This window comes from Chionomys nivalis, chromosome 4 (assembly GCF_950005125.1).
Source record: "Chionomys nivalis chromosome 4, mChiNiv1.1, whole genome shotgun sequence".
In the NCBI taxonomy this organism is placed as follows: domain Eukaryota; kingdom Metazoa; phylum Chordata; class Mammalia; order Rodentia; family Cricetidae; genus Chionomys; species Chionomys nivalis.
The window spans coordinates 89,417,490-89,443,464 of NC_080089.1; the positions used below are offsets into that span (position 1 = coordinate 89,417,490).

At 39.7% G+C, this 25,975-nt stretch overlaps 1 protein-coding gene across 2 annotated transcripts; it reads left to right on the forward strand.

Annotated features, from left to right (window-relative positions):
* Positions 1–242: 242 nt before the first annotated feature.
* Positions 243–25,768, forward strand: LOC130873021 (phospholipid scramblase 2-like). 2 transcript variants are annotated; one of them, XM_057767514.1, is made up of 8 exons: positions 243–422; positions 9,166–9,246; positions 13,091–13,326; positions 14,714–14,756; positions 16,892–17,112; positions 17,228–17,389; positions 21,881–22,042; positions 25,306–25,768. In XM_057767514.1, the coding sequence occupies exons 2-8, from the start codon at positions 9,168–9,170 to the stop codon at positions 25,333–25,335; spliced, it is 933 nt and encodes a 310-aa protein (XP_057623497.1). In that variant the 5' UTR covers positions 243–422; positions 9,166–9,167; the 3' UTR covers positions 25,336–25,768. The 2 variants fall into 2 exon arrangements, with proteins under 2 accessions (XP_057623497.1, XP_057623498.1); XM_057767515.1 differs by lacking the exon at positions 243–422 and adding an exon at positions 7,774–7,900.
* The last annotated feature ends 207 nt before the right edge of the window (positions 25,769–25,975 follow it).

A 25,975-nucleotide genomic window follows, 5' to 3' on the forward strand; every position in this document is an offset into this window, starting at 1 on the left:
TAAACCAAGCAAAACAAATCTAAACAGAGAAGTAGCGAAAGCATTCCTGAGTCCCAGAGTCTGAAGAAAGCAGTGGAGGTCAGAGTAAAGGAAATTCCACGAGTGCTCTCAGAGTTCCAGAAAAATGCACAGACCAGATCACTTCTAGCCCAGAGCTGGGAGCGGGAGGGGCAGTAAGGGCCCCAGAGCTCAGCTCGCTATTTGGTTGAACTTTACCTAGAGTACAGGGGCGTAACTTTCCGGTGGGGAAAGGAAATCATTTTCTACGCAAAACTCAGGAAAACAAAACCTTAGGCACCCACAGCTGAGTCACTTCAGGGAGCTTTTCTCCCCACTTTAGTGGAGTGCAGCACCCTTGCACTTCACAGAGGGGTCTGGAGAGCAGCGCCAGTGCGGGTTCCAGGATTTGCTGCTTAACGACGGTAAGCCCTATCTGTCCTAAGAGAATCTGTGGCCCTCGCAGGACACAAAAATTCGGAAGCCCCGGGAAGAGGAATCTGAGGGTGGAGATGTGGGCTAGAGGTTGGGAAAAGTTCCTAGAGGCCTGGAAAGTGAAAGTGGGCCCAGGGGCAAGGAAGGGACTCTTGCTGGAGAGGTAAAATGAAGCTCTACAAGGTTTGCCTGCAGGCAGGTAGGGGTTTAGGGTAATTTTTCGTGCGTCTTTTAACAAGGAGACCGGTCTTCCATTTTCTAGCATGTATTTAGAGGTGTTCTTTGTCTTTCTACTTGAGGCTGGTCTTTAGGTTGTCAACAAGATTTCCTGTTTAATTCGGAGAAGAGTTCTATCTCAACGGAGGTCATAAGCCTTGTCCTGATATGGGAGGCATCTGTCTACATTTGTAAAAATATTTATTACAGAGACAAAAGGCCAAAAATAAAAAACACCCCCCTCACAACTCAAATAATCAGCCCTTGACTGCTAGTAGCTGGACCTAGTACTTGTGAAATTTGTCACACAAATATTAGAGATTAACTTCTAGTGTCCCAGACAACCTCACCTTCAAGGACCACTCTCAAGAAGGACTGTTCATGCTATAAATCGTCTTACTTAACAAGACAATGGAGTGCCCACAACTGAAATGCAAAGAGCCCACATGCACTAAGACCCAGCAATTGTTCTTATCTCTTTCAGACACCTTATCCCGCTCAGGAGGGTCATTCTCTCTGAGAATCTGCTTGCTTCTGTCTCTCAAAGCAGATGTTATTAAACATGTTTAAAATATCAATTCTGGTCCGGTGATTGCTTCTACCTCATACTTCTGCTTGTCATTACCCTGACCCTACGGTTTGTGCAGGTGTTTTCAGACATACCCCATGCCATTTGTAGCACAGGAACCTAATATGGACATGTCATAAATAATGGTTAGGAAGTAGATGACTCTTTTCTCTTCATTCTTCTCTCTTTACGCCTAGCCTTCCATAATTTGCAAAGATCATCAGGCACACACTCCTTCACAAGTCCGTGGAACCCTGAATCAAGGAGGTATATTAGAGGAACAAGTCACAGGTCCTGCTAGCTACTGAGCGATAAATACTACTTGAAGCCCAAACTGTGCTTGGCATTCTAGAATACCGGATGCACAGCAAAGAAAGGACCAGCAGGAGAAGGCAGAGAAAAATAGCTCACCAGCTGCCCACTCAGGCTGTCTGAGTGTAGCCCTCTCCTTTGCTTCCTATCTGCGGATGGCCCCTAAGTCAGCTTGTTTTAGAAATTTAAGTAGCACAGACTTAAAGTATTAAAATGATTTTGCATCAGCTAATATAAGTTGTTAGAGTAGATGCTACCACCTCATAAGGGACTGAGTAGTTTTTATTATGCAAATATTTAAATGCTGATTAGAGAGTGTTTCTGCAAATAAGTGTGTTAGTGCATGCATGCCCATTTGTACTAGTTGTTATAAAATCTGCATCCAAAGTTTATGAATAAAATTCTCTAAGATGCTTTCCATAAATGTTCCTAAGCAGGTTTTCTTTATCCTTGATTGCCAAAGTGGATTTTGGTAGAAAGTCTTACTCTTTCAAAGAATACACCACATTTAGCCAGTTCTCTCCATTCTGGTACTTCTAGCTTGCACAGTGTCCCCAAGAGCTCACTGACATCTTCGAGCCCAAATTCGTGCAAGCACAACTCTTCTGGCTGCATAGAACATTACCCAAAACACAGCTCAGCAGCTCAAGTGCATGTCTTTTTAGATGTTAACCTCTCGAATGCACAAAATGTGTCTACAAACATTGCCAGGACTGACTGAACCCCAAATCATTCACTACACAAGATGAACTAGTTTACATGATTAGGGCTTAAAGTTTGTAAGCCACGTTAATTTCCCAACACTGATCTGTTCCAGAGGCCATCACCAGAATTCTAAGTCTCCAATGTCCTATCAGTTAGTGAGAATGAGACACTCTGTTGAGGGAAGAGTAGAAAGTAGGTCAGAAATTGAGGCAAAATTAATGAAAATAAGTAATTTTCTCATTAAGTAGCCAAAACCTAGTTTTTACTTACTTGGTTAGCATAATGGTTTTATGATATTTCAGCAATACTTTTTGAAAGTTATAAGAGAATTTTCTGACCTCAGGGGTATGGGTTAAAAGCTTTTACTAAACTATGAACTGTCACTATCCCCAACGCAATTTCTCTCTCCTTGCTGGGAAAGTGTGGCAGCTATCCAGTACTTCAGGATGCCAGTGCAGCCTTGTGGTTTTTAGCTTCCCATGAGCATCGTCCATAGTTAAGAAGATGTATGTAATCACCATCAGATTGTGCCTAAAATTCTGTTCTGCTGCTATGGCAATTCACATGGCATGGAACCTAACTTTACTAGAAACTTTAGTAATACAACATGAATATTTCTTCTTTTCCTAAAGCCTTTTTGTGATTCTTTTCTTTTAGAAGAATTATTTCCATAATGATGACATAGATTATTAACTAATTCGCTAAGCCAGACCCAACTGCTTTCAAACCTGAGCAACATGCCTGAGAATAGAACCATTAAGATGGTGAAAACTGCCAGGCAGTGGTGGCAAAGGCCTTGAATCCCAGCACATGGGAGAGAGAGGCAGGTGGATCTCTGAGTTTGAGTCCAGCCTGGTCTACAGAGTGAGTTCCAAAACACACAATTAACAGATTCCCCTCCTTTCATCATATTCTCAGTTTCTAACTTGCAATAGACCTCTCAGCTGAGCATAGCTAAACCTAAGAGATTTTTAAAATAGAAGAAAAATATTTCCATCTCATATATGTGGTTATAAAGTCTCACAATTTTCATTCTAATTCAACTGTTAACTGAATTGAAAATGTAAAAAAAAAATTTTAAATATAAAATAAAAAAAAAAAAACAACTTACCTCCACCTCTCCTTGCAGAAGATAGACTTTGGTACTTTTCCGCCACGGAGGCAAGATGAGAATGACGGGCAGTTACCCTTAAAATTTCTGTTGAAATTTGCAAAACCTTCACTAGCCAAGGACCTTCAGTAAAGAAAACTGTCTTATTAAAAAAAAAAAATGGGACAGATTGAAACCTTACAGACAGGTCGAATATGTGTGTTCATAAGGGGCACTACCCATTTCTACCTTTGGTTCACTGAGCTCTCCCCAAATGCTTTCAGAAGATTGGTAACCATTGTAGGCCACCCATTTCTAATCTTTCTGAAAAACACACTATGGAAAGAGAGTCAAGTGCAAAAGTTTGCCTGGCTAGATGAAGCTACACCAGATAGGTGAAGAAGACTAGCCCATGAGTCTGGCTGTGTAGCTCCAGGACACCTTGCTTGCGCTGAGCCTGTCAGCCTGTCAGTGTGTGGCATGTTAACAAAGGTCTTCTATTCTAGAACTGTTTAAACCATGGACAAAGACTATAAACAACTTCAATATTCCCGCTATTAAGTTAAATCTAGTTATGTTTTCTGCCACAGTGTTTTATCCTTTATTCTTACCTTGTGTTTTTTTATGCTACAGAATCCAATGCTATTTTCGATACTATAGTAACAGAGATGATGATGATATTGCAACAATATCCAATGCTATACATTTTTACCTTAAAACCCTTGAGAAAGCTAAATATTAGGTTTGTTGGTAAACAGATTGTATATGTAGAATACATTTCAGATGGAACAGCTTTATGCTTCTGTGTACAATTTACATACACAAGGCTTATTCTCGTCACACAAATTAAAAAATGATAACTCTAAACAACCAGTCCATTCTAACAAGTCCTCAGACACACCTTTGCAAATTTTCATCACACTGATTGACTTAAGTGAGCACCCATCATAACGTTCTGTGCTTTTCCTCCGCAGAAATTTTTAAAGAAAATGTGTAATCTATCACGCTTTTTTTTTTTTTTAAGATTTTTATTTATTTATTTTTATGTATACGGTGTTCTGCCTGCAGGCCAAAAGAGAGCATCAGATCTCATTACAGATGGTTGTGAGCCACCATGTGGTGCCTGGAAATTGAACTCAGGACCTCTGGAAGAGTAGCTGGTGCTGTTAACCTTTGAGCCATCTCTCCAGCACCTCTATTACATGTTTAAAAACGATTTTGCCTTGTTAGAGAAAAAAAAGGAGGCTTTTCTGAAATGATCTTGATTTTTCTTTTCCTTCCTTCTGCCTTTGTAGAAATAGCAAAAAAAGAAAAGAAAAAAAAAGATGTGTCTCAAATCAAGTTGACCTTGATAAATATATTAAACCATCGCCCTTAGATTTTCCCCAAGGAGTTGATCATTATTAACAACTGCAACATTGATTGACTTTGTATAAAATTTCAGAAAAGTTTTATAATGTAAATGCATGTTGACTTAAGTTACTTTATATGTTAGAAGCTTCACAATGGCTCAATTCAATTTAGAAAGATGCACTTGGCTAAGGTCACATTTAATTTTTTGTTTTACACACGTGCATATATATACACGTATATATATATAAGTATGTGTATTTGTATGTCTAAATATAAGTTCTGCATAAATGAGAATAATTTTGCAAATAGTGTATAAATAGAAATAAACGTATGTAAAAGGAAGGTGCTATCTTCCAGATACTCTAATAATCCTATTATTTTTATGTTGCTAATACAGAAATTAAACTGTAATTATTATGTTTTTGGTATATGGGAACATCTGCCCATTATCTTAATTTCTCTTCACATGAATTCCTCTTGGGACTCCTAAAATTAGAATCCTTTCTTTGCTACCTAAACCCCAGAGACCTCAGGAACCTCAGAAACCTGCTGAGTCCATCTGTTTTGAGTTATAGGTGTGCCGTTTATATTGTTGAAACAGTGATTGTTACAGGGCACTAACCTGTGTCATTCCAGTTCAGATATGTCTCATCAGAGTTGGAGTGTTTCCTTTAGATGTGCTCTGAGACCCAGGGTGGGAGTGGGGCTACAGGTATGGCTTTAACAGATGGGAGGACTAAGCACAGAGGACTAAGCATCTACCACTGAGAAGCAGAAGGGAATAGTTTGTTATTTCAGAGATCTGAGACATCTTAGGGTCTGTTACAGGAATCTGGGCAAGGAATTCTTTGTTTCCTGAATTTATGGCTGCCGTGGACTCTATACTGCTGAAGTGTTATGGAACAATTGAAAAAGAAGAGTGGATGCAACCTGGAATCATAAGCTAAAGGAAACCTTTTCCTCCTCTAGATTGTACTGGAGGGTACTCGTTCACGGCTGCAGAAAAGAGACTACTAATGCAATCACTATTTTCTATGAACTAACATTTCAGTTGGGCTATATTTGTTAGAAATTTTAGGATACAAACTATCAAATGCTTTAGGGAATTTGTATAAATCTACCTATCTCCAGAGGTCAACAATAACACTCATCACCTGCTACAATCTTTCCTGGCCAGGAAAACTTTCAAAAAATAAAATCATACGATGACAAGTATACAACCTAGCGGCATATTTACATATAGATGCACTTGTATAGCCACCTCCCTGGTGTTAAGTAAAAAATAATAAGAAAAGGGCAGCTCTGTCGGCACAAGAAATTCAATTAGGTCGAATCAAACCAAATCAAAATGCCCATCATTTTATTAAGAATGACGCTCTCAGGTGGCCAAGTACGTGGTGGGGGAGACAGGACAGCAGGGAGCCCATGCACACCAGAAGACCATGTGTTTCTCCACTGGGGGCCCACTTAAATACCCTGTTTGGGGTCAGGACCTGGCATGCTGGGATTTGGAGTCCAGAGCAAAGCAACTCCCAGGTCAGGTTGGCGGGACTGAGGCCAGGGGCTGGGGGTTATGCTCCCAACTTAACACCTGGTAATCTTCTATCCTCTAGTACAAAGAACATACCTTGCTTGATTCTCTTAAATGATGTGGAGACTACTGGCCTAATATAGCATGCCTGCCATAGGGGTCTAGAGGAGTAAACTAAAGGGAACCTCAGGGATGTACGAGCATTGGGAAGTTGGAAGGCGTAGAGGGGTGTGGGTCCTTCTCTGGGTCAGGCTCATCGCTACAGCAGTCTGATCAGTGGAGTTGAATTGCATCCTAGAGAACTGGGAAATCCTCTAAATGTACTAACCTTGCTTTTTGACTTCTTCAATTCTGCTTCTGTCTAACTGTTCTTGTTAATTAAAGTATGCGAACCCAAGATGTGATTTTTGTGCTTAAAAGCTCACCCTGAGAAAGGCTCTCGGTTCTATATCTGGAAACTGATCACCCAGTAGAACCCTGAAAACCACTCTGGCCTGCTAATAAAGACTTTCCTATTGGTTTCAAAAAGGAGAATGACTTCAATCTAGCCTTTCTCATGAGCACACATAAATGAATGAGTTGAGTGATATTTAAAAGTCCACAGAAGGGCGACATGTCAAAAATATTAGTTTGAAAGCCAGAATGCTTTCTTCTATGTTTCTATAATTCAACAATGGAAACATTTGAATTTATGGTCAAGAACCCAGCAAGAAATGGAGAAGAAAATAAAGTAAGTGTAATGTCTACTAGATCATAATTTCTGTAATGACAGAGCCATCGTCACCAAGAGTGTAACCAAAAGTAGCATAAAAGATGTTTACTTTATGTCTATTGACTGCTTGAGGTGGGTAAATGACTCACCAGAGAGATGTGTCTATAAAGAAGTAGTGGACTAAAACATTTGTGCGCATAGTAAGATGATTCAAGACATAATATATAGAAGATAGCATTGTAATGTGTTACTTGACTGTCAGTGAATAGCATAGTTTGTAGAAGTCATTTAATTATGATTTAGAAACTGAAAAGTTTCTCTGCCCTGATAGTCTTTCTGCCGATGACACAATCCAAATCAGACCGAATTAGAAAAAGCCTGGGTTTAATGGATTCAACGCTCCGGGATGATTTTCCAGCCCCCAAAAGAGGAGACAGAAAAGAAGACCGGAAAACCACACGTCTGTTTTCTGGGGGGCAGTTTAAATACCCCGTGGAGTGATCTTGAGCATCTCTGGGGGAGGGGATCATCATTTGGCAGGTTTTCTAAGATGAAGCAAGGTTTGGAGAGGGATGGGGGAGGGGACTTGGAGTGGAGCTTCCTCCTGAACATTTTATTTTAGACTGTAGATATATGGATGCCAGCGGCTGGGGTGAAGTTCTCACTCAAACAGAAACTTTGTACACTTCAGCCCTGTTGGGGAATATTATTTTAAAGTGTGTTGCATTTCTTTCCCTGCCGCTTTTGTTAACAATTAAAAGGTGTGTTTGATTAAAATAAAATTAACCCGCGAGCAGGAGGCTTCATCAGCAAGTATCTGGCAGGAAGCGGTAGGGAGGAACCAGGCGTAGGAAGGATTTTTAAGTGGGAGCGGAGAAAAGGACGGCGGCATTGTTTGGAAGACGCCTGCCAAGGGAGAAGATTAGCTGCTTGCTCTTCAGCTTCTCTGACCGAGAAGAATTCCATCTCAAGCCTTAAATTGTGAGTTCTTTAGATTTAGATAAAGCTTTCCTTGGTAGTTTTGAAAGAGTAGGTGCCTGAGGGAACAGAATCCCACTCAGAAAGCTGCCCTTGAATTGCGTAAGGAGCAGCGACTGTGGACAATTAAGGCCAGCCTGGTCTACAGAGGGAGTTCCAGGACTGGTTTCATAAAGTTACGCAAAGAAATCCTGTCCCAAACACCCCTCGCTAAACAAAACGAAACAAAGCACAAAGAAACAGCGACAACAAAACCAAACATGTAACAATACAGCCCCAGTAGTACAGGTTCTGGGTAAGCATCAAAACGGTAGCACAGAAGTGTATGTACTAAAGATTTGTTTTCGTGTGTGTGTGTGTGTGTGTGTGTGTGTGTGTGTGAGAGAGAGAGAGAGAGAGAGAGAGAGAGAGAGAGAGAGAGAGAGAGAGAGAGAGAGAGAGAGAGAGAGAGACTATGTGAGCAGATACCCCCAGAGGCCAACAGTGTTCAGCCACTGGAACCCGCTTCATAGGAAGTTGTGAACTGCCCAGGGTGAGTGCTGGGAGCCGAACTGAGCCCTCTGAACAGCAGCAAGTGCTCTTAGCAGAAGGCATGAGGACCCTAAAATTAAGTCTCAGGGCAATGATTACAGACTCTTCATTCATAGTTTAGTAAACCATTGCCTCCAGTTTGAGCTCTTCTGGGAGGAGTTCAGTGAGGAATTGGAGCGAATATGTCAAAAATACTATGTATGAAATTCTCGAAGAATTAGTGAAAATAGTTATTAAAAAACAGTCCCACATTTCTAGCTATTACCATCACCACATACAGGGAGTTCTATTGTTTTCTACATTGTCTATCTATGTATGCTTTTTTTGTTTTGTTTTGTTTTTTCGAGACAGGGTTTCTCTGTGGTTTTGGAGCCTGTCCTGGAACTAGCTCTTGTAGACCAGGCTGGTCTCGAACTCACAGAGATCCACCTGCCTCTGCCTCCCAAGTGCTGGGATTAAAGGCGTGTGCCACCACCGCCAGGCTATGTATGCTTTTAAAATTATCTTTGGTCTAATGTCACAAATGACAAATCTTGGGAATTCAGCCCCGGTCACAACTGCCTCAAGCTACCTAGAAGAGAAGTTGCTGCACACAGGATTCTGTTCCCTGTGCTGGTTCTTTTACAGGCACAGCTTAATGTGCTGAATTGTCTTTGCATGTTTCAGTTCAACATCACACATCTTCCCAGTGCATGTCTCATTTAAACACATAAACATGTACTCTCTCTGAACTGCAGGCATGCCAATGGAGGCTCCCCGCCCAGGAACACACTTGCCAGCTGGGTATGTCCCTCAGTATCCACCAGCAGCATTCCAAGGTAAAATACTTGAAGAAAAAAAAATATATAGCACTAATCAATTGATGTTCCCAAGAGAGAGAGAAAGGTGGTGACTATGTCTTTATTTTAGTAATTTTTTTTTAAAAATTGGATTAAAAAATGTTAGTGACCTAGGTTTTGCTTTTAGATGATACATGCTTTCCAAAGAAATGATTTTTATTTATGAAGGACAGTAAACATTGGGAAGAACTAATGCAATGCACATTTTATATTTACTCGTGAAATACAATGTTGACAATAAATATTGATAAGATAGTAAGTAAAATGTTTGTTGGCTGCTCATCGGTGCTGAAAGTCCTTCATGTTATGATGTCTAGAAGATTTAACTGTGGGTGTTTTTGAACCATGTATTTAGAATTAATTGTACTCCATGAACAATAATAAAAACATAAAACTGGAAGCTACATACAGCAAAAATGTCCCCACTTCATAGTAAGCCTCATTTACTTTTGCAACACATGCAAAGACTTCATATATGCTGCCCCGTTCTTTAGTCACATACAATACACACTAGATGTTCATTTATCTTTTCCAACAGTAAACTATTTCAGAGATCTAAGCAAATGCAAATGTCAGCATTACTGGACTTTTGTCAAGGCCAATGTTGATGGCATACCTGGATTTACCAGTAACAGGCTCTCCAGATCCTCAAAGAGCACCCTGGGGCTTCATATCAAAGGTGTTCTGGTTGGGCAGAAGGGTACAAGCGTTCGGTTTTCTTTTCTGAGTAAACAGATTGGCTTGGGAGCTGAATAGCCTGTGTAATTGTCTTAGAAAACTCCCCAGGGGTCTCCGATCTAATCCAGATGTTGTCAATTAAAGGCATAGGAACTGGCTAAGCTCCAAAGCTCTAAGGCAGCAGTTCACAACCATGGCTGTCATTAATTTTCATTTAAAAATACTAATACAGAGAACATTCACAGGGAAATTAAACCACACCTCTGAACAATGACTGATAATTTCCGAAAAGCCAGGTGTTGGTAATGTGGGGCCCGGGTTGAGAACGCTGTTCTGAGTTCTCCTAGATAAAATACTTGGAGAATTCCTAGATTGTTCATAATTTAACATAGGCACCCATAGAACAGTTTAATTAGCCTTACAGCTAACTTAAAATTGGGGTACATGATAAATTCAGTTTGTATCAGGCACGAAGTGTGTTAGAAAAGGTAGCTTGGTTTCGGAAAGATGAAAAACCTGTTCTTCCATCCAGAAACCTGAGAAGTGGAAATGATTAACTGCTTTGTGATCTTGTCAGGCCAGGCCATATCAAGCTCCTACAACCAGGAGGTGACTAATAATCTAAATGACCCTTATAGCCAGAGTCTCCCCCAACTCCCATAATTAGGACCAGAGGTGGCTAATAGCCTACATGATTTCTAAGCATCTTTATCATCGAGACAGGCCAGACCCTTCCATAGGCCCTTAAGATACAGGAAGTCTATCTCTAGAATCCATTTTTTTGAAGAAATGACACATTTCCTGAGTTGAGTTTCAAAGTAATTCTGCTTTCTTGTTCAGTAGAGCTGTATTATCAGGAAACTTTCCTCATATTGTACTGTGCAGATGGATTCTTCTTTGGGCCGCCAGCTTACAAATAACGACACGAGAGACTTAATTATTCATTATGAAAGCCTGGCCTTAGCTTAGCTTTTCCCCCTAACCAGTTCTTATAACTTAACCCATGTTTTTAAATCTATGTTTCATTGAGTGACTTGATACCTCACCTCTCTGTACTGCCTGAAAGTCCCACCCACCTCTCCTGCCTGCCTAGCTATTAGTCGTTCAGCTTTTTATTACACCAATTACAACAATACATTATCACAGTGTACAAATATCCCACAATACTTGGCTTAAATACCTTGGAAATAAATTGCCTTTTAACAGAGTCCTAGATGTAGAAGGAGCAGTGGGCTGCGTTCCTGGGGCCCGGCTCCCGTCTGCCTGGCTAGCTTATGCCCCGAAATAACAACACACAAACTGTATTCATATAAACACTGCCTGGCCCATTATATCTAGTCTCTTCTTGGCTAACTCTCATATCTTGCTTAACCCATTTATAATAATCTGTGTAGCACCATGAGGTGGTGTCTTACCGGGAAAGATTCAGCATGTCTGACCTGGCGGCTGGCTCCATCATGTCTGACCTCACTGCCCTTCTTCCCAGGATTCTATTCTGCCTACTCCACCCACCTATGTTCTGACCTATTGGGCCAAGCAGTTTCTTTATTAATTAACCAATAAAAGCAACAGATAGACATATGACCTTCCCACATCACTTGGAAGTCTGATGCAGGTTGATGAAGTCAACATGCACTGGGTTTTCATCTTTCTTTTGCATGGTTCCCTTCTCTGTATAACACCTGCAGGGGCCCCCTCAATCCTCTTTAATGATGGGGGATGGGGACTTATTGTAGTTCCGGGAAAGTAACACAGTCAATAAAAAAAAATAGCATTTGAGGTCCCTCCAAAGATTAAAATGGGATTATCACATGATCCCCTCATAAAGGAATCTGTCAACATACCACAGGCAAATATTTATCCATGCTTATTACTATACTGTTCGTAATAGCCAAAATATGGAATCATCCTAGGTGCTTATCAACAGATAACTGAACAACACTCAATAAGCCCATGAATATGCACTCATAGACAGACATACATACACACACAGGTTTTATTCAGTCAGAAAGAAGAGTGAAAATTATGTCATTTGTAGAAGATGGATGAAAGTGGACAGTACCATATTAAGAGATACAAACCAGGCTGGGTGTGGTGGTGTCTACCTTTAATCCCAACACTTGGGAGGCAGATGGAGCTCTGTGAGTTTGGCACCAGTTTGGCCTACATAGCAAGTTAAAGACCTGCCAGCCAGGGCAGTATAGTAGAACCATTTCAACAAACAAATACCAAAAAGTAAAATAATAACAACAACAAAAACAGAGTTAGAGATACAAGCCAGATTTCCAAAGAGAGATATCCTATTTATTTAAAATAATATTTTTGTGGAATCTAGATTTAAAAAAACGTGTCTGTATAAGATCAAAAGCAAACTGCACTATTTTGGGGACTGGTCAGAACCCAGTGGGAAGATACAGGGTGGTACACAGGATGATGGGAGATGAATTGTGAGCAAAGGACATGATATTCAGGTATATTGGTGTCACAGTGCAATGTGTTACTTGGTCTGCTAATTTAATTTTTAAAATTGTTGTGAGCTTTGCTCTGTTGTTCTAAATTTTGTGTGCACGTGTGTCTGCACGCACCCCAGGGGTGATACACAAGTAGAAATATCATATTATAATTCATTTCGGAGTTCAGATTAAAAAAATTATCTAAAAACCTAACAAACAGAAAATCACTATGATCCAGAGTCACGCCTTGGTGACAGAAACACCTGTGCATCTGATTTGTGTCTCATTATATGGTGATGTCTAGTTTCATACTTCCTCCTACAAATGATTTCATGCTTCTTTATGGCTGAATCCACCATTATCCATATCTAGATCCATAATACCTGTTTCTACATCGCTATCTATATCTGTGTAGGCGTGTATGTTAAATTTTCTTCATCATCCGTCAGTAGGTATGTACGCTGACTCCACATCTTGGCTGATGTGACTAGTGTAACAATAAACTTGGCTGTTTATCCTTCATATTTATAATTAGAAGCAGGGATAAGCCACAGATACTGTTTTGAGAAGCCTTAAATGCCATAGACCAGACCTTGTGAGTAGAGAGGTCACAAGACAAGTCTATATGAACTGATGATTCTTTTTCTCTATGAAGTTGCAAGTCTTTTGTTTTTGTTTTGCTCCTATTTCAGGACCTTCGGCACATACTGGACACCCTGCTGCACTCCAGACTGGCTACCAAGGTCCCCAGTCTGCTTACCCGGGGCCTCAGCTTGGCTACACAGTCGCAACAGCTGGCAGTGGAGGTTATAATGCAGCCCAGCTTCCTATTCAAAGAAGCCAGGCTATCATTCTCGTGAATACCCAGTGGATGCCAGCACCGCCACCTCTTCAGAACTGCCCACCTGGGCTAGAATACTTAAGTCAGGTAAATTCACATGCTCAGCACTCACAAAAGACAAAACTGTGTTTCTACTTCTAATGTGCTTGGACAACAAATGGATAATTCCCCAGAGTGTAGCATTTGCCTCTGTGTCTTCTAGTTACTCAGTTCCCCCAAATGAAGTTCAGTTAAGCAAATTATCAATGTGTGAGATAATTGTGTTTTCTTTCCTGTGAGTTCAGCCTCTGATAACAGTCAACAGGCAGAATTTGTTATACATTATTCTACTCATTGTCCCAAGTAAATCCTTACAGATAATCTATGATGTGTGCACAAGACAATTGCCACTGTTCTTTGGAAGGAGAAACTAGTGTCAGAGGTTCTTAACTGCTATGTTGAGCCTCAAAACCAAGGAGCAGTCATTACAATTTACTTTATATATGTGAACTTTGGTAATGAGCACAAAGACGTTTTCCCCCAAGATTGACCCCACAGCCTTGGAATTTGAGAAAACAAAGTGTAAAAAAAAAATTTTTTTTTAGTTATTATCTATAGTGGTACATAAAAAAGAACAATTTAAAAATTTTTCTCTTTTTTCATTTTTGTTTTGTTTTGTGTTTGAGACAGGGTTTCTCTGCATACTCTGGCTATCCTGGAACTCACTTTGTAGATCAGGCTGGCCTTAAACATGAGATCTGCCTGCCTCTATTTCTCCAGTGCAGGAATGAAAGGCCTGGGCTACCACTGCCTGGCAAGAGTAAGTTTTTCATATATGTACTTTTATAGACTACAAAGCTGCTTTTATTGTTTAGAAAGCCAAATATTATAAATGCCTCCAGTGAGGGAGGAAAGCCTGGGTCTTTCTGAACTATAGTTCAGTGATAATAAATTTTAACAAAAATATGAAGTTTAATAATAGCTTGGTATGAAAAGTCAATGGAGTAAAAGGGCTGTGGATGTACTCAGTCTATGAACACCCCAGACGACCCTGTGATATCTAAGCCATCTCCAGTCTGTCTTGCACACATGGCACTAACATGTCCTATGTGATTTCAAAGTCAGGGTTAGAAATGTTTCATTGTTGTGAATACTCAGCTGTAAAGTGTGTGTTATCAATTCACACACATCAAGTAAGGGGCAATCTGGGAGCTTGATTCCCAGCTCCCAGATGGCCCCTCACAACTATCTTCAGCCCCAGTTCCAGAAAGTCTGACTTCCATTTCTGGCCTCTGAAAGTACTGCATATAAGGGGCACCCTTACATACATGTAGGCAAAAACATTCATATACATAAAATAAATACATCTTTAAATAAACATTTGCCATTGAAATATAAAAATTTAATGCTATGTGCAATAAAATGCAAATTGTGAAATGTTGATCCAACTGAGACTTGATAAATAATCCCATGCTCATTCTCTTTTCTGTAACAGATAGATCAGATTCTGATTCATCAGCAAACTGAACTTCTGGAAGGTGTGTATCCCTTCTATTGATGGTATTTCTAGAAACAGGAGCTTGCGAGTTGCCTCTCCTATAGCACTCTTCTGTGGGATGTTCAGCCAGGAGGCTACAGTGGTTTCTCTTCACTGTAAAGAGATTATGAACATAATTTCCTGACCACTTCTAGTAGGAGTCAGGTGATCAAACTTCCTGTGAAGATGTGTGTTCCCATGCCTTAGAAAGGAATCAGGCGATGCTTATGCTCTCTTTCTCTGCTTGCACTAAACTCTCCTTGCCCTTCACCTGACTCCTACCTCTTTGCCACTCTCTGCCAGCCCGAGACCTATGAGACTTGAGCTGAGCCTTGGACAGTGGTTTGGCTCCCACAGTGAATGGTCTGTAGGAATTAGGACAGGGATCATTTGTAAAATCATTGTTAGTAGCACACGCCTTTAATCCCAGCACTTGGGAGGCAGAGGTAGGCGGATCTCTGTGAGTTTGAGGCCAGCCTGGTCTACAAGAGCTAGTTCCAGGACAGGCTCCAGCGCTACAGAGAAACCCTGTCTCAAACAACAACAACAACAACAAAATTGTTAGTAACCCCAGCTTCTGCTGGAAGTACAGTGGAGTCTTAGAGAATCTGTACATGTGAGCTGTAGATTCCCAGCTGAAGGAAACGGCCGTGTGGTCTCAGGGGGACTGAACACAGACCCCCAAGGCGCTCCTCACAGAACACACCTGATATGAGTGGGAAAAGAGCTTTCAGAAGCCTCTTTGGGTCCAGTGTCCCCAGATGCAAGAACTTAAGACGCCGCTAGGTGCATCACCACACCCTCCAGAAAGCAGCCGGGAAGGATGTATGAACCCGTGTTGTCTTCTAACTAGCAGGGCATTATGAAAAGTTGGCTCGATTCTAGAAAACACCTTCACAGGTCTGGACAGCAGATAAGGTGTCAGGAAGGAAAAGAAGTGGGTCTGGCTTGATGGTGGGGGAAATTTTGCAGTTCTGACTGAATAACAATCAGGTTGCGTCTTTATTTATACAAGTTCATAAGACAAAGACAGATTCAATGAGTTTTCAAAGGATATATGTAGATTATATCATATTTGTTTGATTTTCTATAACATGTCCCGGGTTTTAAGGTCAGTTACAATTACTTAAGTACAGATAGAATTGATTTTGCTTTTATCATAGTCCCATAGCTGTATTTCAAATAATCTATAGGCTATTTTTGTTAGGGCAAGCAGACTTAATATATAACAGCCTGTTTCCTGATTACTTGAGCCAATGTCCTCTTCTGATTCTTCTGATTTCTTTCCAGTTTCACTCTTCATTTTCACATCTCTATGTTGGGAATATTTGCATGTCTAGAACACCTGATGGTCTAATAAAGATCTGAATGGCCAATAGGAGAGGCAGGAGAAAGGATAGGTGGGGCTGGCAGGCAGAGAGAATAAATAGAAGGAGAAAGCTGAGAGAAGGGGCTGCTGGGGATGTAACCAGAGAAGGAGGAGGACATCAGGGGCCAGCAATCCACAGAGTAAGAATAAGATTTACAGAAGTAAGAGAATAGGAAAGCCCAGTGGTAAAAGACAAAAGGGATAATATAAGTTAAGAAAAGTGGGCAAGAAACAAGCCAAGCTAAGGCTGGATGTTTGTAACTAAGAATAAGCCTCTGTGTGTGATTCGTTTGGGAGCTGGGTGGTGGGTTCCCCAAAAGAGTCCAAAGAACTTAACAGAATATACATACATACATACTACTACTACTACTACTACTATTCCATCTGTGCTTTTAGAAAAGTCCCTCTCAGTCCTAAAGCAACACTCTGCCAGAAAAGATGACTGGGCATTTTTTATGCACACATCGTCCCCCTCAGCACTGCACCTCACAGACACTGAAGCTCCTTTGTGATGTAGTCCACGGAGGTGAACTTGCAGCTTCATCCCTTAGGAAGTCTCACATACGGATGTCTTCCATCTTTCCTTCATACCTTATTGTTCTCCTTTCCCACTGCTGTGTCCTAAGTGTTCAGGTCCAGAACATCTCTCCACTGCTTCCCTCCCACTTCCTGCTGCTCCCTGCAGTCTCAGGCACCCTTCCCATTGCTAGGAGAGAGTCGCTGTTCCTAACAAAGTGGTGAATGGAACTTCCCCTGTGTGCTTTCAGTCTTAACAGGCTTTGAAACAAATAATAAATTTGAAATTAAGAACAGCCTCGGGCAGATGGTTTACCTAGCTGTGGAAGATACTGACTGCTGCACTCGGAACTGCTGTGAAGCAGCTAGACCTTTCACCTTGAGGATCCTGGACAATCTGGGCCAAGAGGTCATGACTCTGGAGAGACCCCTGAGATGCAGTAGCTGTTGCTTTCCCTGCTGTCTCCAGGAGGTCAGTGTGGAATTCCCCTATCAACTGAGAAGGAGAGCAACAGAGTTTTCAAGAATCCATTAACCCTGGATGGTATGGCTATGGTTCCATTCATCATGCACTCTTGTTTTTGTAGATAGAAATTCAAGCTCCTCCTGGTGTGCCCATAGGTTATGTGACTCAGAACTGGCATCCATGTCTGCCAAAATTGACTCTTCAAAATGAGAAGAAGGAGAATGTTCTAAAAATTGTTGGTCCGTGTGTTGCATGTACCTGCTGTACAGACATTGACTTTGAGGTAAGAAATATCACAATATTCCTAGGATGTGCTTTCCTGACATGACAAGAATATATTCCTAACAAAAGGAATGTAGTCCTAAGGATGTTCTTAATGTGTTACCTAGTGTGAGCTGATGTGTATCCATCTAGATAATGGTCATTTGATTATTCAGAGCAAAGATCATTACTCTGATTTAAGGTTAATGTAGAGTATCCTCAGTGTTTTGAAAACAGAGGTCAATTCAGATAAATAAAAAGGAAAAGAAAACCTTCAAGCATTTAAAAATTCTATAGGTTTTGCTAGTGATTTGCTGAATGGCTACCCTGTTTAGTGTACAATATGAGGACCTGAAAGGGGATTCCAACAACCACAGGAAAACCCTAGTGTGCCGATATCCACCTCTACCCCCAGTTCAGGTATGTGTGAGGGGGGACGCTTCCTAAGACTTGCTGGCCAGCCATTCTAGCTCAAAAAAAAGAAAAAGAAAAGCCTGGCTCAATGAGAGAGACCGGGTCTCAATAAGGTGGTCAATAATAGAAAACACCTAACTTTGACCTCTGACCTCTGTACCCAGCATGTCATACATAGTATGCCTACTCATGCACAAACATGAATACATACACACACACACACACACACACACACACACACACGAGAGAGAGAGAGACAGAGAGACACAGAGAAACAAAAGCAGAGCAACTCTTCCTTTTGTTAACACAGTATTATTCACCTAAGAGTAACCAAAACACTTAAAATAATTCTAGGGTCCTTTCCTCCCTCATTCTGCATTATAAACCTCACCAGCTCTTGGGAAAGTACACAAATTTTGTCACTTGGAATTCCTGCCAAAACCCCACTGATGTAGTGAAGTTTCAGTGTAGTGAGTAGAAGTCATGTCTTTTCTCTTCTCTGCTGTTTCAGATTCCAAATTTTCCATTTGAACTATTGAACTGTGGCTTGAAACTCTGAAATAGAATATTCCTCAAATAAACAGGACTTGAGTTGTAAATCACGCTCTATTCCCAGTAGTGTGAACTAACCTCAGGCTGTCCTGCTCCATCCTGCCTGGATGTGAGTCATCTTCCTGTACACCCTCCACAGGGTCTTTCACAACAGCCTCTGAGGGGCCGTCTCCAAGCCACTCTTGTGCTTTCTCAGCACAGTGGGCAAGCAGTCTTCTCTCAGTCGCCTAAAGGAGCCACATGACTCCTCTTACTGCCTGGCACAATTCAACTTACTTCATCAAGGAAGAGTAAACAAAGAATAAGATCTTTTGAGGGGGACACCCATTCCCATAACGTTTTTCAAAGAGTATTATATTTTCTATTTTCTGTTTCACTAGCAGGGTTTTTTTTTCTTTATAAAAAAAAGCAGGTCAGTTCTCCCATCCCAATAAAAATAAACTCTATACCAGAAATACATTAATAGGAATTTCACATACATAGAACTCAGTAGTGTTTGCATCTATAGGCCTCCAGCAGGGCTTGGTCATGCGGCCCTTGCATAAGGCATAGTTCTGCTTCTCTAGGTTCTGATAAACCTTTGGAACAAATTAGGTCACTGGTACTTTAATATGTCTGACATTATAAGGTTTCTACAACAAATGTCCTAACCAGCCTCATTGCTCCATTTTACTGGCAAGTATTTAAGGATGGGGAATTTGTTAAATCTAAAATCCACGTATTTTTCTTAGAAAATCAAAATGAGGCAAACCTGAGCTTAATTTCCCAACAAGGAAAGATTCTCTAAGGCTGAGTAGAGCTGACCCTTTGTGGAAACTCTGGTACCCCAATCCCAGTCTCCCCAAGGTTTCTGTTTTACAGGTTCGTTCAGTTTTTACCGCCTCTTCCTCCATTCCTATGAATTTGATTTCTCTGAGAATTTGGGTGTGGATAGGTAGTTTTCTCCTCTTACAGAATCCATGGATAAGGGCAGAGCTGAGAATTTCAAGAAAATACCTGTGACAGAAAAATATGTATATGATATGTGTGTGTATAAAAACACTCAAGTGCATTTGTAATGATAATTCTTTATGCAGAACATTATGCTTGTGTGAGCACCAGAGAAGGTAGTAAGTAGTTACAACATATGATAGATTTTTTTTCTGTTTTTAATCAAGAAACACTATTAAGGGAAATTTTGCTGTCATGTGCTTAATTGAAAAATGGAGTTTTGTGATATTCTTAAAGATTTTAAATTTTATTGTGCCCTCCGTCTTCATGATGCCTCCCAATACGCCTTGTCTTAAATGACTTGCTTCCTTTATGATATATTTAGAATGCCATCTGTCCTGTCTTTGACAGAACTTAGAAACACCCACTTGTTCTGTTTCCTGCAGAGTATGTGTTGGCAGTGTTCATGTCTTAGAAATGGGAAATATTACGAGCCCCTAACAATCGCATTAGAACTGTGAGTAGAACAGTTACAGTTGTCCTTAGGCCAGTGCATTAGTTCGAAGATGTTCAGGTGTCTCCTTGAAAACGTGCCTGAGTATGGAGGCGTGGCTTAGCAACTACCAGGTTGGCCAGTTGAGTTCTACCCACAGGACTAAAGTCGTGGAAGGAGAAAAATGACATCCTCAAGTTGTTCTCAGACTCCTGCACCTGCACCAAGATCTGCAAGTTCACATGCACACAATCACACACTCTCTTGATGAAAAACAAAACAAAACTTCTCAAATTTAGCTAAAAGTCCTTTTGTTCTGGTTACTTTTGTCTGTAATTTGCAATTTACTTTTCTGATCATCCCTCCAATAAAATTACATGTACATTTGAAAATAAAGTCAGCTAACTTAGTTATTTCTTTGTAAAGCTATGGTAAATACTCATGTGTTTATCTTAGTTTTGGGTTTATGATATTAATAAGTTACTGTTTATCTTCCATAATTTAATTCACACTTCAAACATCTATGTGAAGTTTTTATGACTGACTATAAATGCTTAGGACAGCTATTGCATATAAGATGCTAAGATGTTACAAAAGAGCGTTTGCTTTAGGGCAGCTTATCACCGTGTCATATCTGATACAACTCTAATGATTCATGACTACAAACTGACATCGCTATGCTCACATCATGGCCTTTCGTCCATCCGACTTTCTGTGCATTGATGGAAGTTCATGTAGATGGCTCTCACGTGGAACAGGAAGTGACCTCCCATCTACTCAAGGAAAGTATGTTCCAGGACTACCCACAGCAGCTCAGTGGGTGATACTGCTCATTGGATGCACATCAAGGCCAAGCAAGTTAGCCTTGGCGAACTCTCAAGTCATCTGCCACACCCTGGCATCAAATTAGACATAGGAGAAAACCTAGTTCTCAAGGAAGAGAAAGTGCACTCTGACCAGTGTGGGTGTGGAATGAAAGAACTACTCTGTGAGCAATCGTTTATGACTTTTCATTCAAGTTAGAGATAAACATCAGAGCATGTAAGGTGCCATCCTCCCCCAGCCATACTAAGATGTTGACTGCCTCTGAATGTCCCCATGTTTGCTTGGTGAATCCTTGTAGTAAGAGACTATGCGTTTGTTTCCTGGCCACTCAGACCCAAATAATCATACTACATTAATTACAACACTATTTGGCCAATAGCTTATACATTTTTCTAGTTAACTCTTACATCTTAAATTAACCCATTTCTATTCATCTGTGTATCACCACTAGACTGTGGCTTACCGGTGCTGGCATGTTACTCCTTCAGCAGCTACATGGTGTCTCCCTGACTTTGCCTACTTTCTCTCTTTAAACTCTGTTCGGATTTCCCCTCTGGCTTTACTCTACCAAACCATAGGCCAAACAGCTTCTTTAATAACCAATGGTAATAAAACATATTTATAGCATACAGAAAGCAATCCCACCTGAGATCCTATCAGAGACAAGAACTTTAAAGGAGGCTGATTCCTCCTCTGATGCCTTTTGTAGGTTTGGAAAGGACACACGTCCTCCTGCTTTGACTTAAGTCTGTGTGTACATATTTTGGTGAGCATTCACGCACCCTCTGTGGGGTGGCTTTAGTTTGTGTCCTACTCATTCTACTGTAAAATGTGGCACTGTGTCTTCCTCCCACAGAGCCCCCAAATCAGAACCTTTTTTGCATTGGAAATCTGATTTCACACACTTTTCTTCTTGTATTCTTTACTCCCCACTTGTTATCAAGTCCAACCCCATCTCTGCCTTGAGATCTTTCCATGGAGCTTCTTGTTGGTCTCTTCCAGTAGCCAGCTATTCTTTAGGTTTTTCATGGCTTTATGTATTCCATGCTCCCCCTGTCTACCACCCATAGGTGGCAATGAGCCTCCGCCACATTTGTGTGGTCAGCCTGCGTGAAAGCTATGCTTCTCAAAGCAGATTATATAGAACAGGAGTTTCATCTACTAACCTCTAGAAATTTCAGAAGAGAAACACTTTTGAACATAATTTTAATAAAATATTTGTCTGACTTTACTCCAGTTTTGAAAGTAGGTTTGCTATACGCATTCCACAAATCCTTATGTTTTTATTTTCATCTGTAGATCAGATCTCTAGATGAACAATCCAGAATCGGCAAGATCTCCAAGCAGTGGTCGGGGTGTGTGAAAGAGGCCTTCACAGACTCAGATAACTTTGGGATCCAGTTCCCGCTTGACCTTGATGTGAAGATGAAGGCTGTGACTCTCGGAGCGTGTTTCCTCATAGTAAGTCTGTCCCTGCTAATCCTTGGCAGAATTGTTCCATAATTGTAAGCACAAATTCTGATTGATCTTTAACAATACTCAGACCAAAGGGGTGATCCTTTTCTCAGATTTTCTCTTCAAACTGACTCCCTCAGACTGCACTGCTTCTCAAACTGCATTGCTCCTCAGATTGCACTGATCTCCTGTTTCCAGCTCCTTAGTGCTAGGATTAAAGGTGTGGGATCCCACGTTCTGGGATCACCTTTGTATGAGCTCTGTTTCTCTTTCAGACTGGATCAATTTTGTGTGGCCCAGGTTGGCCTTGAACTAACATATCTGTCTGTCCCCCAACTCTTGAGATTAAAGGTGTGTGCCACCACTTCCTGGCCTCTAGTGGCTTAGCTCTGCACTCTGATCACCAGAGTGTTTTATTTGTTAAAACATTAACAAGATATCACCACACATAATATCTGGGCATACTGTGTATCCAAAGTGACGTTATTACACTAATGGGTTTCATATGCAATTCTGCTTTGTTATAGCTCTTTAATTGCATGTAATCCTGAAATCCAGATGTGGATTTCACTACTTTCTCTCTGAGAAGACTATACCTTGTCATAAGACAAAATACAAATTTTGTTATTCAGGGATTCTTGTCTTTCAGGATTTTTTTTCTTAATAAAACATAAAATTAGAGATTAGGCAAAGTGTTAAATCTGTACTTAATTAGAAAAATGTCTAATTAAAATGTAAATTTTGTCCAATCATTAAATTATCATGTAATATATAACCATAAATTACAATAAAGTTATATATCTAGTCATGCCTTTAACTTCAATTTCTAGAGTATTCCTGGATTGATAAGAAAAATTAATTTATATATTTATATACCCAGGTATCTTGGCAGTTCAAATAAATCAAAAATTCGTGATCAGTAGTTTCATAGTACCCACGTGGATTCTCATATGCAACCAAGATTGACCATTACTGGACGAAAGCAGTAGTTCCCAGCCTTAGCTACCCAGTACAAACACTTAGGAGACTTCAAACTCTCCCTGCACAGACTGCCCCCAACTCTACTAAATTAAACTCTCTGAGGTTTTATCCAAGCTTTTATAGTCTGGGTAGAGTTCCTAGGTGGTTCCACTATGTAGCAAGGTTTGAAGCATGAGATATCTTAAACATTGTTTGGAGATGCAGTAAGAACAAAACAAGATCCTGTATAGCCCTACAGTCTGTTCTTTTAATAAGCAGATTCAAAGTAAAATAAAGCTAAAAGAAAACAGGATGTAGCCATAATACCTACTGGGAGTCGTGTTTGGATGTCATTTCAAGGGAAACTATAAAAGCCATTCATGAGAATTCAAGTAAATACAAACAATGACTGGCTATTTGATTGTATGAAGGAATTATTTTGGTGTGTTAGTTAAAAACAATTGTCCATAGCTGTCCCTTGAATAGGAGCTGGTTTAATAAAAGATTTTTCGCTTTTAAATAATGTGGCTAGGAGAATGGGGTTGCCTATTCTTTATATAGTAAAGGAACAGGTAGACATAGCTTGCTCATAGTCGTTATTGAAACAAAATGAGTAGGTGCTGAGATTTTTTTTTTACAGAACTGTTCTTTGAGTTATGCTTTGTTTTATGTTTGTTTGTTTGCCAAAAGGTTAAATATAACCAACATTTTATGTTAAGAAGGTGTGTGTGTGTGTGTGTGTGTGTTAAGTGTTCTTTACAACGAAAAGGTAGGTTTGGCTTTAATTTTGGGGAATCATTTTAAATCAGAGTCCGTGGATGTGAAAGACCCTTCATGTATGAAAGACTACAGTCTGCAGAGTTTATGTTGATGTGAAACAGGACTGGAAAAGGAATGGCAATTGTTTTCTCTAGAAGAAATGTTATTGCTGGAAAAATAAAATTCTGAATGTTATGGCAAAGAAGAGGCTACAATGTAGCATTGACTTCAAAACCATGGAAAGGAATTTCAAAAATTTCCACTACAATATATAATAAATATTTTTTTTGTTTTATGACAATATAATTATTAAACTTTATACATTATGCACACACATTGAAACATCACCCATATTCCATAAATATAATCACATTTTTTAAAAATATTTATTTATTTATTTATTTATTATGTATACAACATTCTGTCTTGTGTGTCTGCCTGCAGGCCAGAAGAGGGCATCAGATCTCATTTCAGATGGTTGTGAGCCACCATGTGGTTGCTGAGAATTGAACTCAGGACCTTTGGAAGAGCAGGCAGTGCTCTTAACCCCTGAGCCATCTCTCCAGCCCTATAATCACATTTTTGTGTCAATTAAAAGAAAATTGTTTTAAAAATCTTTTAAACATCAGGAAGTTTTCTATAAATATTGAGTAAGTTATTTAAAATTGGATATTTCTTGGTTCAAAGCTAGCAGAATAAAATAGCTGTGAATACAGGTTTGAAGAGAAATATTGAGGGAACTGTGAGGAACAGGTTGAAAAAAGCAGCAACACAGGCGTCGTAATATATAAGTGATCAGCAAAAGAGCTGAGTTATTACTGTTGGTGATATAATAGAACAGGAAAAATGGGAAAGTAACAAATTATGTAAGATTTAATAGTTATAGAAAGGAAACAGTATGGGAAACACTAGGCAGATTTAGAAGAGAGTTGCTGACCCTCAACGGAAAGCTTGATCTGTATTTTATTCTGAATGAAGAGTCTTCATTAGCCCCAAGTCTAAAGCTGAGCATGTTACTTGAGACATTACATTATTAGAAGGAAACTAGAAAAAGTGAAGGAATGGGCAGGAGGTCATGGGCATTGGTAGTTCTTCCAGAGGACCTGGTTTGAATTCCAGTACCACATGGCAACTCACTACCACCTTTTAGTCCAGTTAAAGGGGATCTGATGCCCTCTTCAGGCCTCCATGAGCACAGAAATGCATGGAAACACAACATTGACAAACATAAACTCATATCATTGATGAAAAAAATTGCAACTTAGGAAGAAAGATGGATAGATTTCAAGGGAAATATGAAAAGAAATATTTAGAGAAAGTACATGGGAATTTATTAAATTGATACAGACATGGAAAAATAAATTGAATTATGGAATTTAATTGCTATTGTAATCAGAAGGGAAAGGTCATGCTTTTTATACTTTCCAACATTTATTCATTTACTCATTACATGGATGACATTACATCATTGGGCATTGAGTGCCCTTAGCTTTCTGTACCTATTCTCACTCTTTGTCTCTGAAAAACTCTCTGGTTTTGTTTCCACCTAGGATTACATGTTTTTTGAAGGCTGTGAGTAGGAACAAAACTCAGTAGCATGGTGGAAAGAATGAAAGAAGACAGAGAATATCTGATGTCTATGTGATGAGATCGTGTAAATGAGAAACAGATGGCTTTATTTTTCTTTAATGTGTACAGTTGTGTTTTCTGAATGATAGTTGATTTTCTACATGTTTGAAATAGACATGGGTGCATATCTTTATACACACCTAAAATATTCACTAAATTCACGATAAAAATAAAAATATATATTTAGAAATAGCGTTTTATGGAAAAGTTGCATCCTAATTGTAGTTTATTTTTCATCTGTTGTTAAATTTAAACCTTGCTAGTATTAATTATAAAGTTACACTTGATTCTGTCAAATCTTGTTCGTTAGTTTCTTACAAGAAACCTGATATTATTTTGAAAATAAATAGTTTGAAAATTTTTTAAATGTTACTATTTTTGTTGGCTTGGAAATATTTCTCAATAAAATAAATGCAAATAAGAAAAAGTAGCTTGTATTTTCTTCTATCTGTAGGAAATAACATTAAATGCTCTTTTATAATTTCTATTATAAATTTTCATACTGAGAAGTCCATAACTTACCAATTTTAAATGCTTTCTTGATGAACAACGACATGTTTTCCTGGTAAGAAACTCTAACTTTTAGGACTC